Below are 22,139 nucleotides of genomic sequence, written 5' to 3'. Positions count from 1 at the left end.
TTTGGGGTTAGGGATAAATTTAAGTGGGGCTATAGTAATGTTTCTAGTTCAGGTTGTGAGGTCTGATAGTAGTAGTACTGGGAGAGGGGGGGAAGTTGGGTGGATAGGGGAGAAAATGTAAAAAAAATTTGGATACTGTTTAGTATTAAGTTGTCTTTATACAGCATGATTTGATCGTGAAATTTGTGTAGTGAAATGTATCGATAAGTATCAATAAAAATCATTTAAACATTACTACTACTACTATTTAGCATTTCTATAGCGCTACAAGGCGTACGCAGCGCTGCACAAACATAGAAGAAAGACAGTCCCTGCTCAAAGAGCTTACAATCTAATAGACAAAAAATAAATAAAGTAATCAAATCAATTAATGTGAACGGGAAGGAAGAGAGGAGGGTAGGTGGAGACGAGTGTCAGGGAAAAAACAATTGAAGCTCATTGGAGCACTGTTGTACATGAAGACAGCTCGAGCTTAGCTCCCTGACACAAGGGCAGACAACCTTCTATCACTGGTGTCCACAGTTTGAGCGTCTCAGCAGATCACATTTCGGCAGATATTGAGACTTTTGGGGCACATGGCCTTCACAGTTCATGTAACACCCATGGCACGCCTACATATGAGATCAGCTCAATGGACCCTAGCTTCCCAGTGGTTTCAAGCTGCAGGGGATCTGGAGGATGTGATCCAACTGTCCTTCGATTTTCAACATTCTCTTCAGTGGTGGACAATCCTGATCACACCCTTCTGGCCTCGTCAGATTTGGTTCCCTCTTCTTCTGGAGTTGTCCTCCGAAGAACCGTGGAGATTGGAGTGTTTTCCAACCCTCTAACTCAGAATGAGGGGTTGCTTCTACATCCCAACCTCCAGTCTCTCGGCCTGGATGTTGAGACCTTAGCATTTGCCTCTGTGGGTCTTTCAGAGGGTGTCTCCCGAGTCTTGCTTGCTTCCAGAAAAGATTCCACGAAGACGTGTTACTCTTTCAAATGGAGGAGGTTTGCCGTCTGGTGTGACAGCATTTCCCTAGGTACTCTCTTGTCCTACAGGCCGTGCTTGAATACCTTCTACACTTGTTAGTCTGGTCTCAAGACCAACTCCATAAGAGTTCACCTCAGCGCAATTAGTGCTTATCTTCGGCGTGTAGAGGGTAAGCCTATCTCTGGACAGCCTTTAATTGTTCGCTTCATGAGAGGTTTGCTTTTGTCAAAGCCCCCTGTCAAACCTTCACCAGTGTCATTGGATCTCAACGTCGTTCTCACCCAGCTGATGCTCCTTTTGAGCCACTGAATTCCTGCCATCTGAAGTACTTGACCTGGAAGGTCATTTTCTTGGTGGCTGTTACTTCAGCTCATAGGGTCAGTGAGCTTCAGTCCTTAGTAGTGGATACACCTTATACTAAATTTCATCACAACAAAGTAGTCCAAAGTTCCTACCGAAAGTGGTGTCAGAGTTCCATCTGAACCAGTCAATTGTTTTGCCAACATTTTTTCCCCGACCTCATGCCCACTCTGGCGAAAGCAACTTGCACACCTTGGACTGCAAGAGAGCATTTGCCTTTTACGTGTAGCAGATGAAGCCCTTCAGACAGTCCGCCCAGTTTTGTTTCTTTCGATCCCAACAGGAGAGGAGTCGCCATCGGAAAACACACAATCTCCAATTGGCTATCAGATTGCATTTCCTTCACTTATGCCCATGCTGGGTTGACTCTGGAGGGCCATGTCATGGCTCATAATGTTAGAGCCATGGCTGCATCATTGGCTCAGCCTCCATTGAAGAGATTTGCAAAGCTGCAACGTGGTCTTCAGTTCACACATTCACATCTCACTACTGCCTTCAGTAGGATTCCCGACGTGACAGTCGATTTGGGTAGTCAATGCTGCAGAATCTGTTTGGGGTTTAGAATCCAACTCCATCCCACCCCCCACCCCCAGGCCCATTTTTATTCTGTTCCAGGCTGCACTCTCAGCTAGCTGTATATAGTTTTCAGTTTAACCTTTGTTAGGTCCTCACCTTTGCGAGGCCCAGTTGACCAATGTTTATTGTTTTGAGTGAGCCTGGATGCTAGGGATACCCTATATGTGACAATAAGCAGCCTGCATGTCCTCGGAGAAAGCAAAGCTACTTACCTGTAGCATGTATTCTCCATGGACAGCAGGCTGATTATTCTCATATTCCCTCCCACCTTCCCTTTGGAGTTGTTATGGTTATTTGTTTTGCTTTTTGATTTAACTGAGATACGCGCTCATGCGGCGGGCAGGAAGTCAGTCCACGCATGCACGCGCACCAGAAGACTTTAGCAAAGTTTTTTATCTTTGCTATGGCAAAATGCCTGTTCCTGGCCCGACGCAGATGTCAGCCCATGTGTGAGAATAATCAGCCTACTGTCCTCAGAGAATACTTGCTACAGGTAAGAGTCTTCGCTGTCCTCCTGACACCAAGAGGTACAGAATTCCATAAAGTAGCTGATCTATAGGAGAAGGTAGGTGTTAATCCTCTCTTTGAGTGGTATGCAGGGGCATTTTCAATAAATTTTCTTAAGTCCAATTTTGGATGTTTGCTAGAAACATCCAAAAATCAAGTGGTAAACATAGCCATTTTGGAAAACATCTATCTTTTTGCTTTGAAAATTGCCTTTTTCCTAGTCACCGGAAAACCAGTCATTGGAATGTCTAGGGGCACACAGACATCCCAGCAGAGTAGTGGGGCAGCCTAGAGGGCACTGCAGTGAACTTCACAGAAAAGGTTCTAGGTTCACATCTCACCATTACCCCCCCTAAGGTTGTATGGTGAGCCCTTCAGGAGCAGAACAATACACTGCAATAGCTCTCAAGCTTGCAGTTGTCACCTATATGTAGGTACAGTAGGTATTTTGTATATTTTGGAGGGCTCACGTTATTCCACCACAAGTATACCAGTCAGATTAGAATATGGGGTTGGTCCCCTTCTCTACAGTCCACTGCACTGATCACTAGGCTACTCCAGGGACCTGCTTGTTGCTCTAATAGGAATGACCATCATATCTGAAGCTGTCATAGAGCCTGGTATGTACTGTCACAGTCACCTTAGAGGGCTGGAGGGGGGTCAGTGACCACTGGGGGAGTAAGAGGGGGTTATGCCTTAATCCCTCCAGTGGTCATTTAGGGCACATTTTAGTCACTTAATTTTGGCTCTAGTTGTTTTCATTTTGTTACATTATTGCAGAAAAGTATCTATCTTTTGGGCTGCCCATGTCCTACCCAAACACGTCCCCTTAAAATCGGGATGAACTGTGGAGCAAAGCATCTAAAATTGGGGTGTCTAAAATCGCAACTTGGACATTTTTGAGAGAAAGACGTCCTTCTGCCATCTTATGATATGTTTTAGTTTTGAAAATGAGCTCCATAACCAAAGCTCTGGATATTGTAAGTCTAAGTGCTTTGAAAATGAACCCCATAGTGTCACAAAGTGTTCTAAATTTATTTGTCAGTGGAAAGCAATTCATTCCTGACATATCAAAGGGAGGCCTTCTGAAAATAATAATAAAAGCCATAATACAAATTTTAAAGTATATTAATGTCTCATTTATTGGGATCTATTAATTGCATTTATGAAGAGATTTGTCTAATTAAGAGCCAATGAAGTGATTTCAGCATAGGTGTAATTCAATCATAATTTATTGCTGGGAATATCAGTTGGACGGCTGCATTTTGAATTATCTGTAATTTTCTAATAAGCTGTTTCTGACAGCCAACAAAGATAACGTTACAGTAAGAGAGGACCTTTCAAAACTGGGAGACTAGGCATTCAAATGGCAGATGGTGTTAATGTGGGCAAGTGCAAAGTGATGCATGTGAGAAAGAGGAACCCAAACTATAGCTACGTGATACAAGGTTCCACATTAGGAGTCACCGACCAGGAAAGGGATCTAGGTGTCATCGTTGATGATGTGTTGAGACCCTCTACTCCGTGTGCAGCGGCAGCTAAGAAACAAAATAGAATATTAGGTTTTATTAGGAAAGGAATGGAAAACAAAAATGAGGATGTTATAATGCCTTTGTATCGCTCCATGGTGAGACTGCACCTTGAATACTGTGTGCAGTTCTGGTCATCGGATCTCAAAAAAGATATAATGGAATTAGAAAAGGTACAGAGAAGGACAATGAAAATGATAAAGGGGATGGGACCACTTTCCTATGAGGAAAGGCTAAAGAGGCTAGGGCTGTTCATCTTGGAGAAAAGACGGCTGAGGGGAGATATGATAGAGGTCTATAAAAATATTGAGCGGAGTGAAACGGGTAGAAGTGAATCGCTTGTTTACTCTTTCCAAAAATACTAGGACTAGGGGGCACATAATGAAGCTACAAAGTAGTAAATTTAAAACAAATCATAGAAAACATTTCTTCATTCAACGTGTAATTAATCTCTGGAATTCATTGCCAGAAAATGTGGTAAAAGCACTTAGCAGAGTTTAAAAAAGGTTTGGATAACTTCCTAAAAGAAAAGTCCATAAGCCATTATTAAGATGGACTTAAAGAAAATCCACTGCTTATTTCTATGATAAGCAGCATAAAATATATTGTACTGTTTTGGAATCTTGCCAGGTACTTGTGACCTGGATTGGACACTGTAGGAAACAGGATTCTGAGCTTGATGGACCTTTGGCCTGTCTCAGTACAGCAACACTTAAGTTCTTAATAGATTTTGCACTACTGTTTGAAAAACTGATGGTTCCAAATATACCCAAATTCTGTGTAATTGTTTCAGCAGAAAAAAACTATGACTTACTAAGGCATTTATTTGTAACTCGGGTATCATGGTGTTATTTAAAAAATAAAATTCTCCCAAGATTCTCCCAAAATTCTCCCAAGTATCTATCTTTTGGGCTGCCCATGTCCTACCCAAACACGTCCCCTTAAAATCGGGATGAACTGTGGAGCAAAGCATCTAAAATTGAAAGCATCTAAAACAGATTATCATTCCAGATATCATCTGGTTGTCCTTTCAAAATGAAATTCATTTTATCTTTATTTAACTTTTAAAAATGATTTCCAATCCAGTTTATTTAATACATTTATGCAGTTAGCAATATTATTTAAAGTTTAATTTATTGTAGATATGAAACAGCTGCATACAGTTCTGATGAATCTCCCCCCGCCCCCCCCTCCCATATATGCAGGTTAAGATGGCTCAGAAAAAAGAGACTACATTATCTTTTCTGTTTACCCCATTCAAGTAAGTATTCCTTTTATGTATTTTTTTTTTTTGTAAATTGGGCACTGTAGATTGAAGGCTGGTAGACATTTCAGCTTAGATATTTAAATACAGTAATACATTGCATTAGATCGGTACAGACATGACTGCTACCCCATTTCCTTGCAAGTTAGGAATAATACATATTGATTTGCATAGTATATGTGCTTCAGAACATGTTTCTTAGATGTTCCTGATGAGAAGAAGGTGCAAAGATATTGTCAATAACCAAATTTATGGAAATATTTAACTATGAGGTAATATAAGTACATAAGCTTCGCCATGCTGGGACAGACCAAGGGTCCATCGAGCCCAGCAACCTGTCACCGACAGCGGCCAACAGAACAAGCAATTTATCCCGCCCATCCTAGAACTACTGTGTTATTCCCTCGTCCATTCAGTAACATTCTGTGGCTTTTTCCTCCAGGAAGCCGTCCAACCCTTTTTTGAAGTCCGCTAAGTTAACCGCCTTAACCACCTTTTCTGGCAGCGAATTCCAGAGTTTAACTACTCGTTGAGTGAAGAAAAATTTCCTATGATTAGTTTTAAATTTACCACACTGCAACTTCATCGCATGCCCCCTTGTCCTAGTATTTTTGGAAAGCGTAAACAGACGCTCCACATCGACCTGTTCCATTCCACTCGTTATCTTATAGACCTCTGTCATATCTCCCCTCAGCTGCCTTTTCTCCAGGCTGAAGAGCCCCAGCCTCTTCAGCCTATCCTGATAGGGAAGTCGTCCCATCCCCTGTATCATCTTTGTCGCCCTTCTCTGCACCTTTTCCAATTCCACTATGTCTTTTTTGAGGTGCGGCGACCAGAATTGAACACACCGTGGAGCGATATAAAGGCAGAATAATATCCTTATTTTTGTTTTCAATCCCTTTCCTAATGATACCCAACATTCTATTTGCTTTCCTAGCCGCAGCAGCACATTGAGCAGAAGTTTTCAACGCATCAACTACGATGACACCTAGATCCCTTTCTCGGTCCTTGACTCCCAATGCTGAACCTTGCATGACGTAGTTATAGTTTGGGTTCCTCTTTCCCACATGCATCACATTGCACTTGTTCACATTAAACGTCATCTGCCATTTAGATGCCCAGTCTCCCAGTCTCATAAGGTCCTCTTGTAGTTTTTCACAATTTTCCCGCGATTTGACTACTTTGAATAACTTTGTGTCATCGGCAAATTTGATTACCTCACTAGTTACCCCCGTTTCTAGCTCATTTATGAATATGTTAAAAAGCAGAGGTCCCAGCACCGATCCCTGAGGGACCCCGCTAACTACCCTTCTCCATTGCGAATATTGACCTTTTAATCCTACTCTCTGTTTCCTATCTTTCAAACAGTTTTTAATCCACAGTAAGACACTACCTCCAATCCCATGTCCCTCAAATTTCCTCTGTAGTCTTTCACGAGGGACCTTATCAAACGCCTTCTGAAATCTAGATACACAATATCAACCGGCTCACCTTTGTCCACATGTTTGTTTACCCCTTCAAAGAAATGCAGCAGATTGGTGAGGCAAGGCTTCCCTTCACTAAATCCATGTTGACTTTGTCCCATTAGTCCATGCTTTTGAATGTGCTCTGTAATTTTGTTCTTGATTATAGTCTCTACCATTTTGCCCGGCACCGACGTCAGACTCACCGGTCTAAAATTTCCTGGGTCTCCTCTGGAACCTTTTAAAAATTTCAGCGTTACATTGGCCACCCTCTAATCTTCCGGTACCATGCTCGATTTTAAGGATAAATTACAAATCAATAACTGTAGCTCTGCCAGCTCATTTTTTAGTTCTATCAGTACCCTAGGGTGAATACCATCCGGTCCAGGAGATTTGCTACTCTTCAGTTTGCAGAACTGCTCCATTACATCTTCCAGATTAACTATATGAGGAAAGGCTAAAGAGGTTAGGGCTCTTCAGCTTGAAAAAGAGATGGCTGATGGGGGATATGATTAAGGTCTAGAAAATCCTGAGTGGTGTAGAACGGGTAGAAGTGAATCAATTTGTCACTTTTTCAAAAAGTACAAAGACTCAATGAAATTACATGGAAATACTTTTAAAACAAATAGTAGGAAATATTTTTTTCACACAAAGAATGATTAAGCTCTGGAACTCACTGCCGGAGGATGTGGTAATAGCGGTTAGCATATCTGGGTTTTTAAAAGTTTTGGACAAGTTCCTGGAGGAAAAGTCCTTAGTCTGTTATTGAAATGGACTTGGGGAAATCCACTGCTTGCTCCAGGATTGGTAGCATGGAATGTTGCTACTAATTGGGTTTCTGCCAGATACTTGTGACCTGGATTGGCTACTGTTGGAAGCAAGATAGTGAACTAGATGGACCATTGGTCTGACCCAGTATGGCTATTCTTATGTTCTTAAGCAGACAAACTATACCTGTGGATTACATTTATAGCAGAAGGGTGGGTTTTGGATAAACATAATTGAAATGGAACAGTCTCTGAATTGGTGTCACTAAATCTGAAATATTAGCAGCTCAACTAAAGTAAGTCTGCTCTACTTAGAGGTGTATTTTCAGAGCACATAGTCTTACAAAGTTCTATAGTAACCTATTGAACTATTAAAGTCTATGTGTTTTGAAAATGAGCCTCTTAACCTTGATTTAGCTTTCCATATTAGAAACATGTAAAAATTAAGGTGGCTAAAGACCATATGGCCTTTCTAATTTGGCCACCCATGCCGTCTAGTCTCACTGCCAGTTTAGCTCTTCTAACCCTATTCAGGTTTAAAAACTTAACAGGATTTGTATTATGTTAAAATTACTCAAAAAATCATCATCGTATTTGTTCCAGTGTTTCCATGTTAAGTGTTGTGAATTGATATTTGGAAGATCCAAGTTTGATTCTTGGGCCTGGCTTCTGCTTCTCAGGCTATACAGAACTGGGTTTGAGGAGGGGAGATGCAGCATTCACAATTCCTAGAGGAGGGGAGTGAAAAGCTCTTATGCATTTGTTGGCAGCAATGCTGATTGCATAAGTGCTTTAGAAAAAATCCTGCAAATTGTAACCATTTTACCCACAAAATAATCAGTTAATCATTTTTAAAAAGGGGGATGTGGTTTGGGGGTAAAAAGTAGTAAATTATGCTACAAAGTAGTAAACTTAAAATGAATCAGAGAAAAGGTTTCTTCACTCAACGTGTAATTAAACTCTGGAATTCATTGCCAGACAATGTAGTAAAAGCTGTTAGCTTAGTGGGGTTTAAAAAAGGTTTGGGTTTTATTTATTGATTTATTGATTTATTTATATTTATTTATTGCATTTGTATCCCACATTTTCCCACCTATTTGCAGGTTCAATGAGGCTTACATTATGCCGTAGTGGCGATCGCCATTATCGGAATGAGAAATACAGAGTGGTATTGCATTAAAGTTCATAAGTGACAAGAGTACTTTAAGCAGTTAGGTATAGAGAGTTCATTTCCGGAATGAGAAATAAAGTGGTATTGCATGAAAGTTCAATGGTGACAGAGTAAATTCAGCAATCAAGTATCGAGGGTTCAGTTTTGTCCATTTCTGGCATAAGTTTCGTTATCTGGAATTTAGGATAGATCATTGTGGTATGCCTTTTTGAACAGGTTGGTTTTTAGTGATCAGACTGTTATGACTGTTGGAAGGGGTTGGGGGAACGGGCAGGGTATAGGGAAGCCTTGTGGGGCCCTTATCCAGGTATGGGCTGCTCCTTGAAGTCACCTAGGTGCGCCAAAATTCAGTGGCAGTATCCAAATAACTAAGCAGACATAGTTAAAACTACATTTTATGTGGTCCTTCTTGCCCAGCTGATTATCTGGGTACCAGCATTAAAAATTGGCAGCACCGATACTTTCCGGCTCCACCCTGACTCTGTCCCTGGACTACCTCACCACAAGCCATAGTGTCACTGATATCCAGGCAACTATCCAGGCTTCCTAAAGGAAAATTCCATAGACCATTATAAAAATGGACTTTGGAAAAATCCACTGCTTATTTCTAGGATAAGCAGCATAAAATGTATTGTACTTTTTTGGGATTTTGCCAGGTACTTGTGACCTGGATTTGCCACTGTTCGAAACAGGATGCTGACCTTGATGCACCTTCGGTCTGTCCCAGTTTGGCAGTACTTATGTACTTATAAGTTACCAGCTGAGTTGTGAAATTCAGCTGCTCTTTTTACTTCAAGTAACTGATTTTATGAGTAGCAGTTTTCACTTGTAAGGATCTAATTTTTATAATAAAACATCTATGTCGGAAGCCCTGGTCCCTCTAAGCTGAGCAAAAGTCCTCCAATTGCATTTCTGCCAGTAGGGCGTGGTACTTCAGTATTATGTTTTCAATTGCTAGGACAGGCAGGTTCCCTGGAATCCTGCAGAACTTGCCTGTCCCCCCACTAATGAAAATTTGATAGTGAAACAACACCTCCCACTTGCAGGGCTATAGATAGAGGACTCCCACTCAGCTTAGAGGTAACAGTGGTCAAAAGTCACTTATTCTAAGCCTATTTTATGTTTAAACCATTTTTATTATGAAATATATGAACACAAATACAATTAATAGCTAAGTAAAACACATAATCCAAAATGCAATCCATCTTGCTAGACAAGAAAAACATTTCACATCTTGGCTCTTTGGTATGATGCTCTAACACATATCTGAAACAAAAGCAATGCCTATGTTTATACCCTCCAGAAAGCCCCCCCCCCCCCCAACTTAACCCTCCCTTTGAACTGCACTCCCTTTGAACTACCCTCCTCAACTGCCCACCCTCCCCGAGAGCAGTGGATTGAGAGACTAACATCAAATGATTAACAAATCTCCACCCTCCCCTCCCCTAGTCCATTCCCCCAACCCTCCAATCCCTCCCTCCTTTTCCACCTTCTCTGATGTCACTGATGAGGAAACGGCACTTCTTCTTTCCTCGTCCAAACGTACCACCTGCCCCTCTGATCCCATTCCCACTCACCTACTTAACACTGTCTCCCCCACTGTCATCCCTTTTATCCGTCATATCCTCAATATTTCGCTTTCCACTGCGATTGTTCCTGATGCCTTCAAACATGCTGTAGTCACACCGCTCCTTAAAAAACCTTCACTGGACCCTACCTGCCCTTCTAGCTATCGGCCCATCTCCCTCCTCCCTTTCCTCTCCAAGATACTTGAACGTGCTGTTCACTGCCGCTGCCTCGACTTCCTTTCATCTGGAGCTATTCTTGACCCGCTCCAATCTGGCTTTCGCTCTCTTCACTCGACTGAAACGGCACTTGCCAAAGTCTCTAATGACCTGTTACTGGCCAAATCTAAAGGTCTCTACTCTATTCTCATCCTCCTCGACCTATCTGCTGCTTTTGATACTGTTGATCACACCTTACTCCTTGATACATTATTCTCTCTTGGATTCCGGGGCCCTGTTCTTTCCTGGTTCTCTTCCTATCTCTCCCAACGTACTCTTAGCGTATACTCTGGTGGTTCCTCCTCCACATCTATCCCACTAACAGTCGGTGTACCCCAAGGATCTGTCCTAGGACCTCTCCTCTTCTCCATCTATACCTCTTCCCTTGGTGCTCTGATCTCATCCCATGGCTTTCAATACCACCTTTACGCTGATGATACCCAGATCTACCTCTCCGCACCGGATATCTCAGCTGAAATCCAGACCAAAGTATCGGCCTGCCTGTCTGACATCGCTGCCTGGATGTCTCGCCGCCACCTGAAACTAAACATGACCAAAACCGAGCTTCTCCTCTTTCCCCCTAAACCTGCCTCTCCTCTCCCCCCGTTCTCTATTTCGGTAGATAACACCCTCATCCTCCCTGTCCCGTCTGCGCGCAACCTTGGAGTCATCTTTGACTCCGCTCTCTCCTTCTCTGCTCATATTCAGCAGATTGCCAAAACCTGTCATTTCTTTCTCTATAATATTAACAAAATTCGCCCTTTCCTCTCCGAGGACGCTACCAAAACCCTTACCCACACCCTTATCATCTCTCGCCTAGACTACTGCAATTTGCTTCTCGCTGGTCTCCCGCTCAGCCATCTATCTCCTCTTCAATCTGTCCAAAACTCTGCTGCGCGTCTTATATTCCGCCAGAGTCGCTGTACTCACGTTAGCCCTCTCCTCAAGTCGCTTCACTGGCTCCCTATCCGCTTTTGCATACGGTTCAGACTTCTGCTTTTGACCTACAAGTGCATCCACTCCGCAGCTCCTCAGTACCTTTCCGCTCTCATCTCTCCCTACACTCCTCCCCGTCTCCTGTCGTCCCCCTTCTCCCCCACTGCTAACTCCCGGCTCCATTCCTTCTATCTCTATCTTCTATCTTCTATCTGTGGTAACAGTTCAGCTCACCATTGCACAAAGGGATCCCAGATACGCAGGAAGGACATTAATTTGTTTCTACAAAGTGCTGTCAACTTGTTCATATGACAAAGTCCACTATTAAAAGTTCACATGTGGGCAGCTGTGATTGTTTCCATAGAGCTTTGTCACGGTCGTGCCCTGGTTTCAGGCTCTCAGTCATCTTGCCTCCTGGTGGCCAGGCCTGGTGGCTGCTTTGGATTGTCTGTGTGCTGTTTCCCGTTCCAGACTTCAGCTCAGTCCAGTCCGGATCTTCTGGCCTGCCAGACTTGCTTGTCTTGTTTGAGCCTGCACAGCACCTGTAGCTGCCTGGTGATTGCTGCAGCTGTATCTCAGCTGCTGCTGGGCTTATTAGCCATTTGGAAACTCTCTGCTTTGCCTTTGCATCGCCTAAGGCCCTGGTTTGTTGGTGCTTGTTGCACTTCTGCCTAGCTTGGTTTTTATTCTAGTTCCTTGTCTGATGCTAGTTAGTCTGTGTGTAGTTTAGCTTAGGGTTATTGTTTGTTTCCTAGACTTGTTCCTTGTCTGTCTTTTGTGTTTCTGTTTGTCTGTGCTTCTTGTTCAGTGGCTGCTTGGCAGCTTTCAGTTCTGTCTCGTGTTTGTCAGTGTTTGTTCCCTGTTTTAGTGCTGCTTGCAGCTTCCAGTTCCTACCCTGTCCTGTAAGTCTTATTGGCCGCCTGCAGCCAGGGGCTCAACTCCTGGGGAAGGGCGGCTAGTGCAGGTGAAGTCTTGCTGTTCCTATCTGAATTCTGTCTTGTTCCTGGTGTGGGGTTGTTTTGCCTGCCACTGCCGCTCCAAGGGCTCACTAACCTAGTTCCTGCTTTTGAAAACGTAACAAGCTGCCAGAGCTAAACGGGCTGCAGTCATAATATTAAAAGCCAGCTTGCAGTATTTCCTCGGTAAGTCCACAGGCTTGATATGTAGACGTCCACAACCCATATTAGCCTGGATTGACATACCCAAAATATCTTGAAGTTCAAAAACCATTGTCCAAAAAATCTGTGCTTGCAGGCAATCCCACAAGATCCTGAAATTGGCAGTATAATTTGTAGCTAAGCAGAAGTAATATATATCTTCCAGCTCAGATTTACTCAAATTTAAAGATATAACCCTATCTCATAAAGTCCCTAGCAAACCACAGTTACATCAACATTGATCAGAAGAAGAGGGATAAATTTTGTGTAAGCGTTCTGGGGTGAGATACCACATATACAACATTTTATATCCATTTTCTTTCGTGTTGCTCACTATAGATATCTTAAGCAGCCTGCGATATATTTAGCCCCATTCCTGCTGAGAATATGCTTTCCCCAAAACACCTTCCCATTTTTGTACATATTTAATTGGGGGGAGCATCCTGAATGAGCAAGGCTCGATAGAACCGGGAGACACAGCCCCTTTCACTTCCTCCCTGCATGGCCCTCTTCAGTAGAATGGCTTCCTGACTAAGCTGTTTAAGCGCTTGGCTGTATAGGAAATGGGAAATTTGCCTATACTGATAAAAATCTTCCTTACGAATCCCAAATTTTTTTCCAGATCTGAGAAGGAAATCACCTGTCCACTCTCCACTAACTGACCCAACTGGGATAAACCCCTGCCCGCCCATCGAGCATAATGAGCATCTGATTTATCTGGCTGAAAGCCCTCTACCACCTGTATAGGTGTGAATTGAAAAAAAGATTGTCGAGGGAAGAAGCGCTGCTTAATGCGCCTCCACATCTGTATTGGCAGAGCAATAATTGGATTGACCCTCTTAGAAAGTACCCCTAACTCCTCCATTGACAAAAAATAGAAAACAGAGAGTAGGGTTAAATGGTCAGTATTCTCAATGGAGAAGGGTAGATAGTGGGGTTCCTCAGGGGTCTGTGCTGGGACCACTGCTTTTTAACATATTTATAAATGATCTAGAGATGTGAGTAACTAGTGAGGTAATTAAATTTGCTGATGACACAAAGTTACTCAAATTTGTTAAATTGCGAGAGGTTTGTGAAAATTTTCAAGAGGACCTTATGAGACTAAGAGACTGGGCATCCAACTGGCAGATGACGTTTAATGTGAGCAAGTGCAAAGTGATGCACATGGGAAAGAGGAACCCGAGCTACAGTTATGTGATACAAGGCTCCACATTCTGAATCACTGATTCAGAAAGGGATCTAGGCTTTGTCATTGATGATACGTTGAAACCTTCTGCCTAGTGTACAGCGGCAGCAAAGAAAGCAAATAGAATGTTAGGTATTATTAGGAAATAAATGGAAAACAAAAATGAAGACGTTATAATGCCTTTATATCATTCCATGGCACCTTGAATACTGTGTGCACTTCTGGTCACTGCATCTCAAAAAGAAATAATGGAATTAGAAAAGATATAGAGAAGGGTGACAACAACGATAAAGGGAATGGTATGACTTCCCTATGAAGAAAGGCTGAAACAGCTAGGGCTCTTCAGCTTGGAGAAAAGACGGCTGAGGGGAGGTATGATAGAGGTATACAAAATAATGAGTGGAGTGGAACGGGTAGATGTGAATCGCTTGCTTATTCTTTCCAGAAATACTAGGACTAGGGGCCACACAATAAAGCTACAAAGTAGTAAATGTAAAACAAATCGGAGAAAATATTTCTTCATTCAGCATGTAATTAAATTCTGGAATTCGTTGCCAGAGAATGTGGTAAAAGAAGTTAGCTTATCGGGGTTTAAAAACTGTTTGGATAGCTTCCTAAAAGAAAAGTCCATAAGCCATTATTAAGATGAACTTAGGGAAAATTCAATGCTTATTTCTAGGATAAGCATCATAAAATGTATTGTACTGTTTTGGGATCTTACCAGGTACTTGTGACCTGGATTGGTTACTGTTTGAAACAGGATGCTTAGATTGATGGACCTTTGGTCTGTCCAAGTATGGCAAAATGTATGTACTTATGTACTTTTATTGCAAAGGTGATGGAGAGATTGGTCTCTGATCAATTAGTGTTTGTTTTTTTAATCTGAATGGGGTTTTGGATTCTAATAAGTTTGGTTTTTGCTCACATCACGATACTGAGACTATTGTCATTATGGTACATACTGGTTTCAATAATGGACAGAGGGTTTTTTTTTTGTGATTTTAGATCCATAAATCATACTATTTTGATAAATAGATTACAAGCAGTTGGAATAAGTGATTTAAATCTATTTGGAATACAAAGGGTATCTGTGTCATACAAGGAAATGATGTGTCAGAGTTTAAGCCATTAGTAACAGGTGTTCCACAGGGATAATGCTTAATGTTTTTTTTTAAATACCTCTTTGTCAATTAGTACATTGCTTTAGAGTACAATTTAGACTGCATGCAGATGACATATCATTTTTAGTCCCTTTGGAGAAGTATTCCGTATACATTTGATAAATTGAAGTTAATCATGCGGTCTTTTAATTGCTGGATGTCTGCAAACAGCTTGAAGTTGAATATTAATAAGACTCAGATCTTGTTATTGGCAACTTATTTGACATTTAATATTCCATCAATGTGTCTGTGTGATAATGAATTGATATCTATTGTTTGGAATTTGAGGAATTTTGGTGTCATGCTTGATGAAGCTCTGACAATGAAAGTGCGTGTACATAAGATCATCAGATGTCTATTTTAAATTATGATTAGTGAGAAGACTGAAGAATCTACTGAAGCAGCATAATTTTAAAACTGTTGTACAGAGTTTGTTTACACCTTGTTTGGATTATGCTAATGCATTATTATTAGAAATCCAGAGGACCCAGAGTAAGGCATTACAAATCTCTCTATATAAAAGGCAAAACCAACGTTCTATGAAGCCTCCAGCCGGAAGTGTGAAGGGGGCGAGATATCCGGTTTCCCTATGAGTGTCTGCCCCGCCCTCTCTGTAACACAGTCAGTGAAGGAAAACAGCAGAGCAGGAAATCAAATCGCTGGCTCTGTAACAGTGAAGGACTCAGAGGGGGGAGGGGAGAGAGGCCAGAGGGCACGGACACACACACTCCCACATGCACACAGAAGAAAACATTGCTAGCCCCCGTTTCATTTGCATCAGAAAAGGGGCTTTTTTACTAGTAGTCACATAATTTAGTGGCCAGGTTTTAAAAGGAGTCAGTCGTTTTGAACACATTACTCCTGTACGGAGAAGTTTACAGTGGTTGCCCTATCAGTATAGGGTCCAATTCAAAATTATTTGCCTGGTTTTTAAGATTTTGACAGAAGTCCCCAAGACACGGGTGGCTAGGCTTCATATCTGTCAGACAAATCGATTATTAAGTTCAGAAACTCAGAAATAACTTGATATTTTATTTATTTATTTGTTGCATTTGTATCCCACATTTTCCCACCTATTTGCAGGCTCAATGTGACTTACATCGTACCGGAGGTGTGTTACTGATGATACAAAAATAAGATGTTTTACATTGCGAGACCAGTATACTGGAACAACTTGCCTTTCAGAATTAGTAATATTATAGTTTTTAAAGAATTCAAAAGGGAGATTAAAACATTGCTGTTTATGCAGGCTTGCAGTTGGGGTAATAAATAATGACTCGGTACCCATTTCTAAGTTTGGTCTTATCAGTTATTGTGTGATGTCATATTGTAAAGTTTGGTTTGTTTTTATTATGTATGTAATCATGTAATCCGCTAAGAATTATGGACTAAGCAGAATATAAGATCTTAAATAAATAAAGGGTTATTGTAATGGTGTACAGTTGGGTATAGTAGGCTTTTGGTGGGTTTTAGAGGGCTCACCATACATTATAGTGAAGTAATGGTGAGATGTGTACCTGGAACCTTTTATATGAAGTCCACTGCTGTGCCCCCCTAGTGTGCCCCACTCCTGTTCTGGGATGGCTGTGTGGCCAGTCTAAGAATGTTGGAAACCCATTGTGACAAAACAGTGGATTTTAAGCCTGTAAAACTGAATTAATTATTTCTTGAAGTGTATTTCTGTAGTTTGGCCAGCAGGTGATTCATGTTTACGTTTAAAACTGTTAAAGAGAACTCACTGTTCCCTCTTTAGTTAACACAGGTAAAAGGTAACTTGCAGTGATGTGGCCAGCTATTTTTGAAACGTGTTGTTCTGGACTCTGATTGGCCCAGGAGTGCAAAATTCAGCTAGGATGTACTGGCTTTTTCTCCAATCTCAGCTTGAAAGTAGAGAGAGAAGGACCTCTTTACTGAGACCCTGTTAGCAGTTATATTTCATAACCTGTGAGCAGCTACATTTCCTGTACTTCCAGGTAAACAATGTTTAGATAGTAAACAAATGTTTAGATAGTTTTATAATTGATCCATATTCAGTTACCTGTTATGTGCTGTTTTGTTTCATCTGTTTTTATGGTTCCACTGTTCAATAATTTTATGACAATAAACATTTTTTAGTTTATTTCTTCTGCTTCTCTGGATTGACTAAAAATCCTGGTGGTTTGTGTCTTGGGTCTGTGGATGCTTTCTAGGAACTGTGGGACCAGTAGGAGTGTGGCTCCCCGGTAACCTAGGAATCACTGTGGATAATTTGAGAGCAAGAGACTCGCCCAGAGGCGGTTGGGAACCAGTCGATGGGAGGAAGGTGCTAGTATAGAGCACAAGCAGCAGGTGCAAGCGGACCTGAGCTGTGCTGGGGTAGACCCTCTAAGTGGTCGTGGAGTAACCCCAGGCAGGTGGCTAGGTGATTAGTGACACCCATACATTCCAGTGGCTTGTTTTTGTTCGTCTTTTCCATGGATGGGTTGTTTTGTTTTGCTTTTTTGCTAAAGTAAAATGGTCCTGAAAGATAGATGCACTGAGCACAAAAATGGCTAGTTTGATACAATAAGTTTGATATTTTTCTGATTTGAAAATGGCATGTTCTGTACTGTTTTTTTGGACATTTTCCCAAAGTGTCCAAAATTGTAGTTAAACATCATATCAAAAATGCCCCTCCACATGACTAATAAGGAAAGCAGTTTTCTGCTGTCATTTTGATTGACGTGTAGTACTTAAATTAACTATTTTCCAGGATTCAGGTAACCTGTCAATGATTATGATACAACTGAATTGATATAGTAACAGCTATTGAGAAACTTTTCAAATGCTTATTGAAAACAAGGTTGTACCACATACATTATGTTGGTCAGAGAATGCTTTCTTATTGAACCTGCCTGTTAAAGATTATTGTTATGCTCTTTACAATAATTGACAATGGTCAGTGTAAAGCAGTGGATTTTCTCATTCTTCAGTAATTTGCCCAGTAGGAATCTCTGTCAGTTTACAACATTTGATGCTACAGAAGTCTTTACAGAAATTTCTTGTATAGTTAGTTTTATGGGGAAATGTCTAGTTCTACTTTGCATCCATTGTTGGGGGATGGCAGGGAGCATTTGTGGATGCAGAATTTGTTTAGCTTTAATAGCATATAGAGTAAACCTTTTGTTCTGAGGGTCTGTGGTTCAATGGGGGCTGAAGAGCGCAACTTGTTATTCTTCCCCACCCCATCTCACCTCCCAGCTCTTAATATGGCCTGCAGATGCTGAATCCTGCACTGCTGCCCTCACTGCAGTTATTTATTAAGGATAGGGCAGGGAATGGAATGTGTGGCAGAATATGGGCACGACAAGTGGAGAGTTTTTGTCTGCTGAAAAGTTGTCAGTCCTAGACAACCTCATCCCTAAACAGTGACAAGAGGCAGCATTTTTCTTATACCTTTCGAAGGAAAAAAAAGAAGTTGATTCATCATCATCACCAAAGGAGGAAGGAGGAGAAGGAAGCTATTATTGTCTGGTGCATTTTATGACCCGGTTATGTGAGAGGCAGAATGCAGGGAGTTTAGAACAAGAGGGGAAAGAGAGAAGAGATGGGACATTTGGGCACAAAGAGATGAGTGCAGGGTGGGGTTGGGTCGTGACATGATAATAAAGAATAAATAGGGCAGAATGAGGGTAGAGAGGGAGGAGTTGGGGATACGATACAGAGAGGAGAGTTTAGATTGGTAAGAGAGGAAGATAGATGGGGTCAGGATTGGGACTGGATAGAAAGAAAGAGGGGAGTATGGGATAAAAGGAAGGGAAAGAAAGGGTGGTATGCACATTGAGGAAATTCAGGGCACAAGAAGTGAAAACATGGGGCAGAGAGGGGAGCGTGGGGTGAAGTCTGGATAGAAAGAAGGAGTATGTCCAGGAGGGGAAGACAAGCTAGTGGGGGTGAGAGGGTGGTGGACAGCAGGATAAAGAACAGGGGAGTGTGGATGAAGGTACAGAGACAAAAGAAAGCAAGTGTAAGGGATAAGAGAGAGAGAGAGAGAGAGAAAGAAGCTGTTAGGTACAGTTTTTAAGGGGAAAGAGGATTGGGAAGAGATAGCGGTGAAAGGTACTTTGTTGGGGTCACTGAGTCCCACTATCTGTGTTGGAGGTGGGAACTGTTATGTTGGCGTTGACAAGCTCATCTTGTTGATTTTCATTGGAGTAGGATGTGTTAGATTGGGCCCACCAAGCTCTCATTGTATTCCTGCTGGAGCTGGACGATTGATCTTGTAGCAGCTGAGCCCTTTTTGTTTTTATGAGGATGGGAAGTATCATGTAGAGGCTTGCCAAGCACTTGTTTTTGTGGAAGTAGAAGGTGCTATGTATTGAGCCCATTGCTCAGCACATATACTAAATTTCCTCTTGTAAATGTCACTGCATGCCACTGGTAGCCATAACATTTGTTCCAATCCATATGGACAGCCCACTAGTCATGCAATGCTTGAACAAATGAAGAAAAAGATCTAGTAGCTTCTTGTAGAACATTACCTTTAGAGTGTAGAAATGGGTTTTATTTTATGTGATGATGATCATAGTTGCCACTTACTGAAAGGAAGAAAGTATCCTAGAAGATAGACTGAAGTGAAACCTGCTGAATCTTTATAAGTGTTTTGCTGGCTACAGAGAGGCAAATAAAGTATTCCTTAAAAGAATAAAAATTTTCTTGGACATATTTCTAAAGAGTGCTAGCCTTTTGCTCAAGGAAGAAAACAGGATCTATGACCACAAATATTCTGTCTTCATTTTGGGAGGGGGGAATAGGTATAGACTCAGGAGAGACAGAGTGTGTGACTCATTATTTCCTAATGGTTAGAGCAGCAGGTTAAGAACCAGGGGAGCCCAGTTCAAATCCCATTGTGGCTCCTTGTGACTATGAGCAAGTCATTTATCCCTCCATTGCCTCAGGTACAAATTTAAATTGTGACTCCACTAGGGACACATGAAATACCTGAGAACAACTCACCTTAGAAAAAAGTGTGAGCTAAATTTTTAAATAAATAAATAGCAGCTATGGCTCATTTTTATGAAGGGTGAAGAGTCATAGAAGAAGATACTCTCTATATGTGATATTATATCTGGCCTCAGAATTATAGATTCTTATAGTTGTTCGTGGGCTGGCTCCGGACATGATTGACATATTCAGTGGGGGCAATTCTACAACTTGACACCTTATTTTAGGCACCCCAATGCAGCACACTACATGTCAGTTCTACAATGGCACCTGGACACCAAAATGCCATCATAGAGTACTAGCTTAAGTTGGCATAGACACACCTATGTTTAGGTGTCTGCAGTTATACTATATCTATAGAAGGCATAAGTGTAAGCACCTAACTGCAGCAAATGATGCGTGTAACTTACAGTATTCTGTATTTGTAAGGTATAAAATCGCTCCAAATTCGACAACTGCTTATCATTAGCTAAAAGTGTAGAATCCAGGTCTTGAAGTTTAAAAGTAGCTTGTTCAGAATAATTACATCATTGAGAACTGAGCCTTTAAGCATAGTCTCTTCATTGGTCACCAGTTTCCAGATGTCCGCCAAAGAAATCTCAGATGGCAGTTGCACACTGGGTTCAAGATCCAACACAGGATGCTGAACTGGGATTGAAATAGTGCAACCAGAAACAAGAGTCAGAGGAATCTTAGCTATACCAAGCTCAGTTCCATCTATTCTAGAGTGCTGGGACAACAGCTTGGGAGACCCTTCTCTGGAGATATCAAAGGAAGACAAAAGCAAGAGAGGACTAAGGGGCCCCCTGAACTAAAAGAAGCACTAGAATTAGAGGGCAAAGTCAATGGCTTGGATGAGAGTCCAGCAACTTCCAGAACTTTCTGCTTGTTTGTCCATTGACCCAACTGATGTTATACCTGTTGAACTAGAAGTTCCTTCTTTATTCTTTCTCTTTTCCCCTATATTCAGAATTGTATCAGGATGAGAGAAAGTAGGTACTTACTAAGTTTCATGACTAGACAGATTTCTATCAAGCAGAATAACTGGGCTCCAGAGGGACAGGTCCTTCTTCTTTGGCCATGCCTCTTTGGGCTACGTCCTTGTGGGGGCATGCCAAAAGCGTTACTGTGCTTATGAGGTCTTCCAGCAATGACCCACCAATGACATCAGAGGGAATCTGCGCCAGGCTGTCCCAGCTCTGCCTGGTCTCTCTTGATGTCCCCTGGGCTTTCATACCACCAATGCACCAGTCTCACATACTGCCCCCAGTTCTACTGCACTTATGAGATCTTCTGGCAAGTGGTAAGGACTTCCTTATGATGTCAGGGGGGACTTCTCTGAGCTGTTCTGGCTGTGCCTGGTCTTTCTTAATGTCCCTCGGGCTTCCACAGCATCTGCATACCAGTTTCCCACAGCATATATTTGATATATATATTTTTTAAATTGTTTTTAATCTCATGGAGAACTAAATATTCAGGTATTTACATGGTTAGATATTTAAAACTGAAATACAGATGTCCAAGAACACTATGCAGCATCGTATTAATTTTCTTAACAACAATTTAGATGGTTAAATATAAATGTTCAAATATGCTGATGGTTTATGTTTATATTAAAATTAACTATACTTCCTGTTTAGATTAGTGAAGACCCATTTTACACAGAACAGAGTTTGAACTTGAGATGTTAAGTTGGAGGTGTGCTGAATTCCAGCAGCATTTTATAAAAGACTCTTTTGACTGTGGTAGTAGGGTCAAGGGGCAGCCATGGGGCCTTCTCAGAAACAGCCAAGCAAGGTGTAAAAGTAAACAGAAAAATTCTTTATTATTACAACTATGGTATACTAAAGCCTGTTGCATCACAGGCATGGTATTTTGGCAATAAAATCTCTTGAAAATCAGTGGAAAACTTTACTAGAGCTAGCTTCTTGCCACGGCCCAAATACAGTATGCAGCAGCTTTAAAACAGTCATACACAGACCCGGGTCTGGCTCCAGCCTGGACACAGAGAATCGGGTTACCATACCTCCTTTTTCAGGGGTCAGTCTGGGGACTGGGTGTTTTTTTCCAGCCCGACATTTGTCCAGGTTTCTGGGCTGGTGGGTAGGCCTCCCCCCCCCCCCCTCAACATACTGTAATGTGCCCCGGTAGTCTAGTGGCCTCTTCGGGACACGAAAGAACCCCACTCTTTCCTCCCTGCTGCCGCCACTTCTTGAAAATGGCTGCTGAGACTTCAAGCGGCTGTAAAAAAAAAAAAAAAAAGGTGGATGGAATGTGGGTGCGGGGGGGGGCGGGGCTGGAAAAAAAAGACTGGTGATGGGGATGTTCATAGGGGAGAAGA

At 41.8% G+C, this 22,139-nt stretch overlaps 1 protein-coding gene across 4 annotated transcripts in view; it reads left to right on the top strand.

The window, feature by feature from the left end:
• PIGN (phosphatidylinositol glycan anchor biosynthesis class N) overlaps positions 1-22,139 on the top strand; it is a 276,457-nt gene that overhangs the window by 100,395 nt on the left and 153,923 nt on the right. For all 4 annotated transcript variants that reach the window (XM_030203213.1, XM_030203186.1, XM_030203203.1 and 1 more), the window contains exon 13: positions 5,154-5,209. In XM_030203213.1, coding sequence (XP_030059073.1) covers positions 5,154-5,209 — 56 coding nt within the window. The remainder of the gene's footprint in view (positions 1-5,153; positions 5,210-22,139) is intronic.

This window comes from Microcaecilia unicolor, chromosome 1, assembly GCF_901765095.1.
Source record: "Microcaecilia unicolor chromosome 1, aMicUni1.1, whole genome shotgun sequence".
Lineage (NCBI taxonomy): Eukaryota > Metazoa > Chordata > Amphibia > Gymnophiona > Siphonopidae > Microcaecilia > Microcaecilia unicolor.
Note: the sequence above shows the minus strand (reverse complement) of the source record. Positions and strands in the feature narration are given on the sequence as shown.